Source organism: Eucalyptus grandis, chromosome 6 (genome assembly GCF_016545825.1).
Source record: "Eucalyptus grandis isolate ANBG69807.140 chromosome 6, ASM1654582v1, whole genome shotgun sequence".
Lineage (NCBI taxonomy): Eukaryota > Viridiplantae > Streptophyta > Magnoliopsida > Myrtales > Myrtaceae > Eucalyptus > Eucalyptus grandis.
Window position 1 is genome coordinate 12,291,268 of NC_052617.1, and position 14,263 is coordinate 12,305,530.

Sequence of the window (14,263 nt, forward strand, 5' to 3'; positions counted from 1 at the left end):
GGAGGGAGGAGGGGAAATGCCACTGATGTGTGAACCAAAGACTTTTGGCTATTTCCAAGAGGGTGTATGCAAGACTCTAGATGATAACTCTGTCGTTTGACGGACTCAGACAATCTTGCAAGGGTAACTTCATGCAATATGAATACGTGATTATAAAGCAGAAAATGGAAAGTGGGCATGCAGACTTTAAATCGTGACTAAAACTATCTTCCGGGAAGGTGCCCCCCTAAGACCCCACGCGTCGAGACTTAAGAAAGCAGAGCGACTGCGAAGCTTCCTCCGCTTCTATTTCCCTCACCATTCTACTCGACTTTGGCTCTCTCTCTCTCTCTCTCTCTCGCAGCCATTCCTTCCATTGGAGGGTCGTCAGCAAGTTTTCACCAGGTGAGACAGCTTTAGATTAGTGAAAGCTTAGAGCTTTCTGTATTTTTTTTCATTCCCTAAATTTTCCTGGGCTCTCCATGTAACGGGTAGTGGTAAAATTGCCATGCCTAGCTTTCCTTGATTTATTTCACACAAGGAACGAAAAGAAAATCAAAAACTCAAGTTGCATTATTCCGAGTCAGAATAGCTGTCCTTATTCTAGCATGGATCAATGGTCTAGTCAATTAGGAATAATTGGCTAACCTCTTTCGCTCTGGGAAACCAGAATTAATATGTTTTTCACTCTCTCCAGTCCCTTTTTTATGTATTTGATTTGTTGATTTCCTCCTTTATTAACATCTTTGACCCATTCGAACTGTCTGGTGCTGCTCGTATGATCAATTCAGTAGCTAGCTAAAAGATATTTATTAAAGCAAAAAAAAAAAAAAAAAAAATGATCTAATTCGAATGACTTTGTTGCCCCAAACTACGCTACAAGCATTTCTACTTTTCATTCGATTTGCTTCTACGACATAGTTCCTTATTTTGAGCATGGAAGTCGTTTTTGAGAATAACCTTTCCCTGTTTTCCTTCGAATTTGATCTCCCAAAGATTAATTTTACGCGTGTGGGCTAAGATAATTGCTTCTTTGCCTCAAAACTGTCCTAAGCATATTCCACTAGGACGACAACCCAAAACGTGGCTGTATGCGTCTTTTTTCTTTCTCTCGAGTCCTTTTATTTTCATTCGTCTTGTACCTCGAATACTAATTAACACTTAACACTGGGGATATATCTGAAGTACTCAATTATCTGACAAAAGTCGAAGCATAAATGCTGAAAGCTAAACAAGTTTTGCACCTGGAATGCTAATCGACGACATTTTTCCCTTAATGCTCTTGGCAGTCGTACAATGGACGCAATTCTAGGAGCCATCAGTCTCATCGTTCGAAAGGTCACCGACATCAGTGTAGTCAAAGAGAAGATGGATTCTCTCGAAAGGAATATGGGAATGGTGTCGGCCAGGAATGTTAAATATAAAAGGACTATAAGCTCAGCAGTTAATATTGCTAAAGGAAAAGAAAGAACACAAAGACAGAAAAGCAACAATGAGCGGATGATCAACGGTGAGATGATCAACAATGAAGAATTCGTGATAAAGACAAATGGATCAACATCAATGAAGAAGAAGCCTGAGATAAAGAGTGACACGGATCGCCAAGTCATCGGATCGCCAAGTCATAATAGATCTAAAACTAACTCGTGTACTGTTATTTAGCTGAAAGAAAGAAAACAAATGTAAAACAGTTAGTTAGATTCTGTTTTTCCTTTATGAGCTGTATTCTGTTTTCTCCGTTTTTTCCTTTAAGTAGTCTTTTGATTCATTGATGGAAAGACTATGAAGAGAGAGAAAATAGTGAGAGAAAGAGGGAGTGAGAGCAATCAGCCATGGATGCTCTGCAGACCGAATTGATGAGTCTAGTTGAGATAGAAAGATAGAAACGGGGGAGGAAGAACAGAGGATTTATAGTACGGTCTTATTGGAATAAAAGTGATTCGAGTTTTTCATTCGTGGATTCTTCTGTAACTAGATTCATTTTCATCTTCATCTTTATCATCATTTTCTCATGGTATCAGAGCAGGTTTTCACAGTTACTGAGGAGATCTGTTCAGTAGGTTTTCATTGAATCAGAATAGAGAAATCGAAGATGCAGCAGATACCAGTAGTGCGGTAATCGTATTTGTATTCATAGGGTTACTGTCATCTTCTTCCTCAGGTTGGAAATAATAACAATGGCGATAAGAACACCAAAGTATCCTTTCCCAATACATGTGAATATTTCGAATTTTGTCACAATCAAACTCGCCGAAGACAATTTTCTGTTGTGGCAAGCTCAGATCCACAGATTCCTGAAGAGTCAAGAACTCTTTGGTTTTATTAATGGCGATACTTCACCACCTCCTCAAATGTTGCAGAATGAGGTTGAAGGATGTGCATCGGAAGTTGTAAATCCAGATTATATTGACTGGACAAAACCGATCATTTGGTGTCATCTTGGTTAAGCGGATCTGTCTCGAGCATATCTTGAGCCCGATAATTGGTGTGGAAACATCCTATGAGGTATGGCAAACTCTTCGAATCGTTTTACACGAAGTCAATTGCTAGAGAGTTCGAATTAAGAGGGAAATTGCAAGCTTGTCAGAAGCATGATCGAACCCTCTCAGTCTATCTCAGAGAATATAAGTCCATATGTGATCAGTTGAATGCTATAGGAAAACCTGTGGATGAAATAACCAAAATGTTTGGTGTATTGGAAGGCTTAGGTCTTGAGTATGAGAATTTTCGAACTACCATATACTGTCTTAAGCCTCAACCAGATTATGATGAGGTAATTGCACAGTTAGAAAGGCTTGAATCAAGATTGCTGAGAAATCAGTTCAATCCAAATTTAGCCTACTTCGGGCAAAGACAATCTCATATACAACTTAAAGAAAACACGATGGAGGATATATCGCTCAAACCTCTGGATTTGTAGCTCAAAGAGGAAATTACGAGGAGGAGGCCGCAGCTATGGCCGAGGTAGAGCTGCAAATAACGAGGTCGAGTTTTTGGATATTAAAGGAATCAGAATTACAAGACAGATGCGTTACTTCAAGGACAAAAAGATCAACAATACAGACAAAGAAATGTCTTTTCTGGATCTAATCAAGGGTTTCGACCCTATGCCAGTTATTCTCAGAGGTATCAAAACACCAACACTTATCCTTCTTTGACATTAACCTCAAATAGAACTCTACAGGATGAGAAAGAAACAGTAATGTTAGATTAGAATGTCAAATATGCAACGACCTGGACATGATGCTCTTCGCTGCCTGGTATCGTTTTGACAACTCCTATCAAGCGAAGACATTCCAACAAAGCATTAACATCATTACACATTAAAGACCCAAAAGGAAGTGAATGGTATCCAGATACGGTGCTACATGTACCCACATCAGCGCTAATCTGGTATACTTCATACTCTTTCTAAATACAAAGGAACGATCTGTCATGATTGGAGATGGATCATGTTTACCTCGTTACTTACATTGGTGATACCTCGCGAGAACAAAAGTTACTACTTTACCACTCAATGATGTACGATTGTTCGAAATAAAGAAGAACCTCCTTTCGGTTTCTAAACTTACTGATGACTATCCTTGCTCATTTGTTTTTGACAAAAATGGTGTTTATGTTAAGGACAACTATACCAAAGTGACAAAGTGAAGCTCGGAAGGAAAATTAGGGGACTTTATCAAGTGGATACACAAACCACAGAAGCCTTTTTCACTCAGAGACAAAGAACTGTAGATGAAGACATATGGCATCAAAGGTTGGCTCACACAAATTTTCAAAATAGTGAAACATCTGCAGCATCAGAAGCGTATTCACTACAATACAACAACCAAGAATATATGCAGCAATTGTCAAATAGCCAAAAGTACAGCTTTATCTTTCCCTTTGTCAGACTCTACTTCAAGTGTTCCTCTAGAAAAGATACACTGTGACATTTGGGGACCTTCACCAGTAAGCTCTTTTCAAAAGTTCAAATACTATGTGGTCTTTGTTGATAATTTTTCACGATATAGCTAGCTCTATCCAATGAAGTTGAAATCTAAGTTCTATGAGATATTTGTCAAATTCTAGAAACTAGTTGAAAGACAACATAATCATCAAATCAAAGCTTTCCAGAGTGATGGAGGAGGAGAGTTTATAAGTAGCAGATTTCAACATCATTTAAAGAACTATGGCATAAAACAGCTCATATCCTGTCCTCACACACCGTAACGTAATGGAATCTCGTAAAGAAAACATCGACACATAGTTGAGCTTGGTCTAGCTATGTTATATCACTCTAAAGTTCCATTGAGGTTTTGGGTAGATGCTTTTGCAACAGCTAACTACATTGTGAACAGACTACCTACATCAAAACTAAAGATGGACACACCTTATAACAAAATTCATCATACTCAGCCAAGATATGAACATCTAAGGGTGTTTGGATGTGCTTGTTATCCATGCTTAAGACCATATGCAAAACATAAATTTGATCCCAGATCTCTTACCTGTATATTTCTGGGATATAGTGAACAGCACAAGGGGTATCGTTGTCTTGTACCTACTGATAATCGTGTGTATATCAGTAGACATGTTGTCTTTGATGAGACTTTTTTCCCTTTCTCAAAGAAGTTGGTCAGTGAGTATAGACAGTATACACCTTTATACAAACAATGGGTTGAAGGAGTTAGTCTACTCGAGTCTCCAAGTACTGACTCAACATATAGCAGTCTTCTTCACCAAACAGCTAAATTTCAGTACCATCCTACTTTGGAAGATCAGTACAGTCATTACTCATATAGTGAACATATGCCACAAAATACTTCTTTCACACAAAGACAGAATGGTTACACACAGGAAGAGCAAGCGGTACTTACCTCAATAGAGGTCTTGCCTACTAACAAGATTTCCGATCAAGAACAACATAGTTCAAGCTCTTCTTCTTCACAAGACACTGCTGTTGTTCATCATATGCAGACTCGCCTGAAGTCAGGTATTACTAAACCAAATCCAAAGTATGCCTGTTTAGCTGAATCTCAAGTTCCCATGGAACCAAGATCTATTAAATCAGCATTAGCTAATAAAGGGTGGTATAGAGCAATGCAAGAAGAAATGGATGCTCTATATGAAAATCAAACCTGGATATTAGTCCCTAGAACTGATCAGATGAATGTGATAGGCTGTAAGTGGGTTTTTAAGACCAAACTAGCACATGATGGCAGCCTTGATAGACTAAAGGCTCGTCTAGTAGCCAAAGGGTTTCATCAAGAGGCAGGACTTGATTTCACTGAAACATTCAGTCCTGTTATAAAACATACAACTATCCGTATAGTACTTGTTCGTAGCCTTGATAAAACAATGGCCAATACATCAACTTGATGTTAAAAATGCATTCCTCCATGGTGACTTGAATGAGACTGTTTTCATGGATCAACCCACGGATTCATACATCCTCGAAATCTAAATATGTTTGTCTTCTCAAAAAGTCCTTGTATGGCCTTCGACAAGCACCAAGAGCCCGGGTTTGATAAATTCGGTAAGTTTCTCCTTGAAACCGGTTTCTTCTAAAGACAAACTGATCCTTCTCTGTTTGTGCTTCATACCGATTCTCATACGGTTTATTATTACTCTATGTCGATGACATCATTCTAAGCGGTAGCTCACCTCGGCTCTTAACCACCTTGATTCGGAACCTCGGTCCAATTTCATATGAAGGATCTTGGGTATCTTCATTATTTTTTAGGAATTGAAGCTACACGTACTCCTTTGAATCTATTTCTATGTCAAACAAAGTATGCTACTGATTTGCTTAAATGAGCTCATATGGCAGAATGCAAACCAATCTCAACACCTTTGTCTCTTAGATCAGTAACCATGATCAATGATGAAAATCAGCTAACTGATCCTTTTGAATATAGAAGCTTAGTAGGTGGTCTTCAGTACCTGACAATTACTCGACTAGATCTTGCCTTTGCTACAAATCTGCTCTGTCACAAAAGATGCAACATCCAACAAAGTGGCAGATTTTCATCGCTAAAGAGAGTCCTTCGATATGTTAAAGGGACTATACACCTTGGCATTTATCTTCACTCTAATAGTTCCACTAAGCTCTATGGCTACTCAGATGCTGACTGGGCAGGGTGTACTGCTACTAGACGATCCACTACAGGCTTTTGTACTTTTCTTGGCTCTAATCTGCTCTCTTGGTCAGCTAAGAAACAACCAACTGTTTCACGATCCTCCACAGAAGCCGAGTACCGAGCACTTGCATCAACCATTGCTGAACTCACTTGGATCAGCTTTGTCTTGCGTGACATTGGCATTTCTCTCACATCACCAACTCTCTTATTTTGTGACAATCGATCAGCTATTTCTCTTACAGCTAATCCAATATTGCATGCTCGAACTAAGCATATTGAAGTTGATTTCCACTTTGTTCGTGAAAAGGTTTCTTCGGGTCTATCCATGTTCAACATATTCCAGTCACCTTGATTAGCTGATATCTTCACCAAGTCCCTCTCACGAGTAGCTCATATTACTCTTCGCACCAAATTGGGAATGGGATCCTTACCCCTTCCCAATTTGAGGGGGGATGTTAAATATAAAAGGACTATAAGCTCAGCAGTTAATATTGCTAAAGGAAAAGAAAGAACACAAAGACAGAAAAGCAACAATGAGCGGATGATCAACGGTGAGATGATCAACAATGAAGAATTCGTGATAAAGACAAATGGATCAACATCAATGAAGAAGAAGCCTGAGATAAAGAGTGACACGGATCGCCAAGTCATCGGATCGCCAAGTCATAATAGATCTAAAACTAACTCGTGTACTGTTATTTAGCTGAAAGAAAGAAAACAAATGTAAAACAGTTAGTTAGATTCTGTTTTTCCTTTATGAGCTGTATTCTGTTTTCTCCGTTTTTCCTTTAAGTAGTCTTTTGATTCATTGATGGAAAGACTATGAAGAGAGAGAAAATAGTGAGAGAAAGAGGGAGTGAGAGCAATCAGCCATGGATGCTCTGCACTGAATTGATGAGTCTAGTTGAGATAGAAAGATAGAAACAGGGGAGGAAGAACAGAGGATTTATAGTACAGTCTTATTGGAATAAAAGTGATTCGAGTTTTTCATTCGTGGATTCTTCTGTAACTAGATTCATTTCATCTTCATCTTTATCATCATCTTCTCAAGGAAGGCGGACATAAGTTTGGAACTAGAGCAGGAAGAGAGCAGACCGAGGAAGAAAAGGAAGAGAGAAGTTGAGTTGTGGATGCAAAGTGTAGGATCGGTGGAGGATCAAGTCCACGAGTTACGACGCAAAGTGAAAGAGGCGCGTTTCTTTTCTCGTCTCATGTTGGTGGATCAAGTGACCGGCCTGGTGACTGAAGTGGACAAATTGCACGAGAAGGGTAGATTTGATAATGGTCTCACGCTGGATGTGAAACCAGCCCGAGGCTGTGAACTACAACCAGGTGAACTAGCAGGACAAGCTTCTCGAACAAACAGGTATGAGATCTGGGAGTACTTGATGAACGAAAAGGTGCTCCGAGTGGGCACTTACTAGGGGTGTCTCCAAAATCAAAAGAAGGGATCTAAGATCCCATGTAGAACATTAGGATGAATCGGGTGAAGGGTCTCCGAGTGGGCACTTGCTACGGGTGTCTCCAAAATCAAAAGAAGGGGTCTAGGATCCCATTTAGAACATTAGGATGAATCGGGTGAAGGGTCTATGACCCAGCTTCTTCACCCTCGCACTGTCCATGATGAACGGAAACAGGCCACCACCGATCTTGGCCCTCACAAGCGGCTGCAGCACTCATCTTCATGCCGCCGTGGCCAACCTCTGTCGTGTCTCTCTTCCCCCTCGCTCAGGTCACGGGGTCTAAGCCCATCTCCATCTCTCTCCAGCTTCGTTTCTCTTTCTCATCCTGGTCTTCATGGTCTCGCTCCGGCCCCGACACAGAATTTCACTGCCTCCAGTTTCAATGCCATGCCTTCGCGGCCTCAATTTTAGGCCAACCAAGTTGCCTGACCAAGGATCAAGGCTGATTGGGAATGGTTTGGCGGTGTGTCGTTGGTATGCAAACAACCAGAACTTCCCTGCTGCGACTATATTCTTCTGGCTTCGCTTCTCGATTGCAGAGGTATGAGAGCAGTCATATCTTCTTCCATTTTTTCAGACTTGAATGCTTCTCCTTTTCTTGTTTTGGTATGCGCTTTTGCTGGGGTTGTCAATCTCTTTCCCCTCCAAAGCTTTCAATGAGATGCGAGCACGTCCATTTTTCTTGAATCAATCTGTGCCGAAGCTTAAATTGTATGATTATACTGTATTTATTGCGAGGTTTCTATTTAGTGTCCAAAATTAGTGAATCAATGGTAGTTGCTTTTATTACTCTGTTTCAAAAAGCTCATATCATACCTGATCCTTCCACTCAGCAAATTTCATAAACCAGTTGATAGTTCCATATTAACTTAAGTTTGGCTGGGTCTCCAAAGAATCTAGGTAGGTAGGGAAAAGTTTTTGGAGTTAAATTCTGAAGTTAGCATTGGAGTAAAATTCGTAATTTGAATTGTAGGACTGGCATAATCTTTATATCATCTTTTCGAGCTCCAGAGCTTCGAATGTCTATAGCAGCCGTTTTTTGTCCAGACAGATGGCTGCGGCATTGAGAACAATCTCTAGCCGCTTGTCCACCTCAATTTTAACGGCAATCTATTCATTTTACTCGAGCAGGGGGCTCCACTGTGTTGCTTCCGCTGAAGACGACTCTTCACAATCCGCAAAAAATGCTGAAGCTGAGGTCTTGGTCTGGTGGCAGAGCTGAAGTTTAAAGTTGGGGCGGTGTTGTTTGAAATCCTTCTTGTTGGTCTCTCTGGACTTTGGCGACCTTCACGCCATGCATCTTGCTTTTCTGTAATTGAAAGCAAAACTTTTTCTTTTTGGGGCTGAAAAGTAGATTGACAGAATAAGGTTGACTTTGGTCCTCCATCTTTTCTTGAAGAACAAGTTTGAGATTAACCTTATCGTGAGTTGGAGGATGATAGTTGTCCCCTACCGTATCTGTGAACTTCTTGAATTTTCCAGTTTCCTTCGAACTGCACTGTTAAAGATGGACCTGATTGGAGATTGGAAGGTTATAGATTAGGTTGCTGAATGAGTTCAGATTTTTCCATAGCTTGGAGTTTTTTCCCTTGTTTTTGTGTGGTGTATGTTTAAAGAAGGGAAAATGATACAGATGATTCATGAACTTTGGTCAAATGTACATTGTGGTCCTTAAACTTTCAAATTGTTCAATGTAATCCCCAAATTTTAAAACATATTCAAACTAGTTTCTGGACTAGTTTAAACATGTGCAAAAAAATTTAGGGATTATATTGAACAAATCAAAACTTTAAAGTCATATTGGACCAAAGTTTTAACATCATTTGTGTCATTTTCCCCTTAAACATACCCCAAAAAAAAAAAAATCACATACACATACAAGGGAAAAAAATTCCGAGCTTTCATATGCCTCTCTACTTCTCTGTTTGGGGTAAGTTGTCACTTGTAGTTTTGCGTCATATGAAAAGGGAATAATTCAATAAGCAAGACATAGCGGGGATTTCACTTTTCAAATGACTCTGCGTTATTTCAAAAACACTTTCCTAAAATTAATTGGCTATAGTGCTTTGAATTATTTGTAAATGGGATATATTTTAATTATCAACAACACTCTACACGTAAACATGTTTCGCCGATTCAATTTATAAGCGATGCTGACAATCGTTTCTAGGAAAATCTTTTTCAAATTTTTATTTTTGTACAAACTAAATGCAAAACTCGCTTCATTACACAAGCGTCCTATCTTGCAGAAACATTGGTTTACGCGATCTGACGTCACTAAAGAGGACTAGAAATAGTCTTGAATATCTTTTACAATTTACATGTCTAACAGCACAATGGACAAGGGTCAACCAGAATTTTTACATGAAAGCGACCATTTTGGAGGAGGGAGGAGGGAAGACGCCACTGATGTGTGAACCAAAGACGTTTGTCCATTTCCAAGAGGGTGTATGCAAGACTCTAGATGATGACTCTGTCGTTTGACGGACTCGGACAACCATGCAACCGTAAGTTCATGAAATGGGATTACATGACTTTAAAGCAGAGGCGTACAGACTTTAAATCGTGACTAAAACCATCCTTCCAGGAAGGTGCCCCCCACAAAGACCCCACGCGTCAAGACTCAACAGAGCAGAGCCACTGCGAAGCTTGCTCTGCTTCTCTTTACCTCGCCATCTGTGCTCGCCTTTGGCTTTCTCTCTGGCGGCCATTCCTTCCTTTGTAGGGTCATCAGCCAGTTTTCACCAGGTGAGACTGCTTTAGATTAGTGAAAACTTGGATCTTCCTGTTTTTTTAATTCCCTAAATTTTCCTGCGCTCTTCATGTAAGTGGTGCTGGTAAATTGTCATGCCTAAATTTCCTGGATTTATTTCACACGAGGAACGAAAAAGAAAATTTACATCCCGTGTTGTGTCGTTTGTCTGTTCTCTCTTTTGTTCATCTGTTAATTCTTGAGCAGATCGCCATGTTAGGAGACATTTATTAAAGAAAAACAATCTATTTGTTTTTTTGATTTCCTATTTACCTCCCTATGCCTACATAGCACGAGACCTTACAACTCATGTTGCGTAATACCGAGTTGGAATAGCCATCAGATCAATGGTCTGGTCAATTAGGAATGATTGGCTAACCTCTTTTGCTTCTGGTAAACCAGATTCAGTACGTTTTTCATTCTCTCCGGTCCTGTTTTTTGTGTATTTCTTTTGTTGATTTCCTCTTTTGTTAATGTCCATGACCCATTCTAACTATCTTAAATTGCTTATATTATCGATCCAATAGCTAGTGAAACGGTGTTTATTAAAGAAAAAAACAATCTTTTTCGAATGGCTTGGTTGCCCGGAACTGCGCCTAAAGCTTTTCCACTCTTCATTCGGTTTTCTTCTATCGAATAGTTCCTTGTCTTTTGAGTATGTAATTTGTTTTTGAGAATAACCTTTCCTTCGTTTTCCTTTGAACTGACTCCAAAAGATTAGTTTTGCGCATGGACTGCTTCTTTTCCTCAAAACTGTCGCTGGCAAATTCCACCAAGACAACAATCCAAATCATGGCTGTATGCTTCTCTTTTCTTTCTCTAGAGTCCTTCCATTTTCGTTATTGTCTTGCACCTCGAATAATAAGTAGCAATTAACACTCGGAAATATCGGCTGAAGTATTCGCTTGTCCGATAAAAGTCGAAACACAAATGCTGAAAGCTAAAAAAATTTGCTCCTGGAATACTACTAATCGACATTATTTTTCCCTTAATGCTCTCGGCAGTCTTACGATGGACACAATTCTGGGAATCGCCAACAATGCCATCAGTCTCATCGTTCAAAAAGTCAGCGACGTCAGTGTAGTCAAAGAGAAGATGGATGCTTTGGAAATGAATATGCGAATGGTGTCGGCCAGGAAGGCGGACATAGTTTCGGAACTAGAGCAGGAAGAGAGGAGACCGGGGAAGAAAAGGAAGAGACAAGTCGACGCGTGGATGCAAAATGCAGCATCTCTGGAGGATCAAGTCCACAAGGTGGGACGGAAGGTGAAAGAGGGGCGCTTCTTTTCTAGTCTCATGTTGGAGAACCAGGTGAGTGGCCTCGCGACTCAAGTGGACAAATTGCATGAGATGGGTAGATTTGATAACGGTCTCATGCTGGATGTGAAACTGGCCCGAGGCTATGAGCTACCACCTGGTGAACCAGCGGGAAAATTTACATTTGTAATTAACTTTTAATATGTTTATACATTTATACGGACCGCCACCGGTGGCCGAACCGCCTAAATAAAAATATGTTTATGTTTTTTATATAAACATATTTTTATATAAAAAATAGATATGTTTATATAAATATATATTTATTTATCAAACAAAAAGGAATGAGATCCGGGATTGCTTGATGAACGGAGAGGTTTATATATTTATATAAAATATAATATATATTTATATTTATATTTATATAAAAATATTTTTATATTTATTTTTATCTGCCCCAAGGGGGCACTGTGTAGACAATGCCCAGAGTTGGGATGCCACGTGCTCCAGCACGTGATGCAAGATATCTCGAGTGTTCAAGATAATCCCATGAGTTGGAACGTCTGGAATTTGAGATGCCCCATTGTCGGGTTATCTTGGGAGTTGAGATATCACTTGAAATGCCTCGAAGTCGAGATGCCTCATGTATAGAGATGCCTCGAGTTGGGATGCCACGTGCTCCAGCACGTGATGCAAGATATCTCGAGTGTTCAAGATAATCCCATGAGTTGGAACGCCTGGAATTTGAGATGCCCCATTGTCGGGTTATCTTGGGAGTTGAGATATCACTTGAAATGCCTCGAAGTCGAGATGCCTCATGTATAGAGATGCTCCAGCGAGTGTCTTGGGATGTTTCAAGAATCGAGATGACCCATGAGTTGGAATGTCTGAGATGCTTTGGGATGCCCTGCTTATTGGGATGCCACGTGCTCTGGCACATATGCGAGATATCTCGTGTGTTCAAGATACCCCATGAGTTGGAACCCCTGGAATTTGAGATGCCCCATTGTCGGGTTTTCTCGGGAGTCAAGATATCACAGGGAATGCCTCAAAGTCAAGATGCCTCGTGTACGGGGAATGCCTCGTGTACGGGAATGCCTCAAAGTCAAAGTCGAGATGAAATGCCTGAAATGCTTTGGGATGCCCTGTTTATTGGGATGCCACGTGCTCTGGCACGTATGTGAGATATCTCGCGTGTTCAAGATACCCCATGAGTTGGAACGCCTGGAATTTGAGATGCCCCATTGTCGGGTTATCTCGGGAGTCGAGATATCACAGGGAATGCCTCAAAGTCGAGATGCCTCATGTATAGAGATGCTCCGGCGAGTGTTTTGGGATGTCTCGAGAGTCGAGATGACCCATGAGTTGGAATGCCTGACATGCTTTGGGATGCCCTTGTTTATTGGGATGCCGCGTGCTGCCGCACGTATGCGAGATATCTTGCGTGTTCAAGATACCTCATGAGTTCGAACGCCTGGAATTTGAGATGCCCCATTGTCGGGTTATCTCGGGAAGTCGAGATGCCTCAAGTATAGGATGCTCTGGCAAGTGTTTTGGGATGTCTCGAGAGTCGAGATGACCCATGAGTTGGAATTCCTGAGAAGCTTTGGGATGCCCTGTTTATTGGGATGCCCTGTTTATTGGGATGCCCCGTGCAGCATGCGACTCCTCTGTGTTGACTCCACTGAAAACGACTCCGCACAATCCTTGAAAAAGGCCGAAGCTGAAGTCTTGGTCTGCGGCGGAGCTGAAGTTTTGAAGTTGGGGGGGTGTTGTTCGAAGTCCTTATTGTCTCTCTGGACTCTGGTGACCTTGATGCTACGCATCTTGCTTTCCTGTAATCGGAAGCAGAACTTTTTCTTTTTTGGGCTGATAAGTAGACCGAAAGAATAAGGTTGACTTGGTCCTCCATCTTTTGTTGAAGAACAAGTTTCAGATTATCCTTATGTTGAGTTGAAGCATGATATTTGTCCACTGGTGTATCTGTGAACTTCAGTTTCCTTCGAACTGCAACTTTAAAGATGGACCTGAATGGATGTTGGAAGGTAACAGACAGATTAGGCTGCTGAATGAGTTCAGATCTCCCAAAGCCTGGAGTTTTTTCCCTCGTTTATTCACGTTTAAAGAACACCTGCAGGAACATCAGAACAACCAACCCGAACCTGCAATGGGCCATGGAGACGATGCCCCAGGCTCGAGTCGCGGGCAACATGGTGCTGCTGCTGAACGGTGACATCCTGATCATTAACAGCCGCACAGCGAGGATGGCCAGGTGGGAGTACTGCAGACCCGGTCATCCGCCGGCCTGACGGACTAGCAAGAAGATATCATTTCATGGAGCATCGTGAAACGATTTATATTATTGTTAAGTGTCTTGCAATATCCTCCAGCCTCGTGGGACCGATAGAAAGAGAGAATTCCACAGCTTTGTGTAGTTTGAATGTTTGATGGGTTTCTCTTTGTTATTCTTTTTGGGATGCACTTCACCTTAATCAAAAGATGGGCTTGAAAATCTGCTACACATACGAGGAAGTTTTGGACCTCAAAATCATGATGACCGTAAACTTTAGTCGTTGAGATATACTTGTACGAATGATATTAATTAATTCGGTTTGTCTTCTTTTCTTCCTTTTAAAAAAAAAAATTGAAAGATCGCAATAATATTATTAGCAAGTACTTTATACAACACT

The 14,263-nt window shown here is 40.7% G+C and overlaps 1 protein-coding gene and 1 long non-coding RNA gene across 2 annotated transcripts; both read left to right on the forward strand.

Moving 5' to 3' along the window:
• Positions 1-320: 320 nt before the first annotated feature.
• LOC120294778 lies at positions 321-9,192 on the forward strand. The gene is made up of 4 exons (XR_005552072.1): positions 321-384; positions 1,269-1,392; positions 7,157-8,105; positions 8,696-9,192. It is a non-coding gene; the product is annotated as an uncharacterized LOC120294778 (long non-coding RNA).
• An 868-nt stretch (positions 9,193-10,060) lies between these two features.
• Positions 10,061-11,774, forward strand: LOC120294317. The gene is made up of 2 exons (XM_039314352.1): positions 10,061-10,312; positions 11,321-11,774. Exon 2 carries the CDS (start codon positions 11,328-11,330, stop codon positions 11,772-11,774), a length of 447 nt encoding a protein of 148 aa, XP_039170286.1. The 5' UTR covers positions 10,061-10,312; positions 11,321-11,327.
• The last annotated feature ends 2,489 nt before the right edge of the window (positions 11,775-14,263 follow it).

Coding starts and splice junctions, on each gene's coding strand:
- LOC120294317 (XM_039314352.1), top strand. CDS start 11,328: ATGGACACAATTCTGGGAATCGCCAACAATGCCATCAGTCTCATCGTT.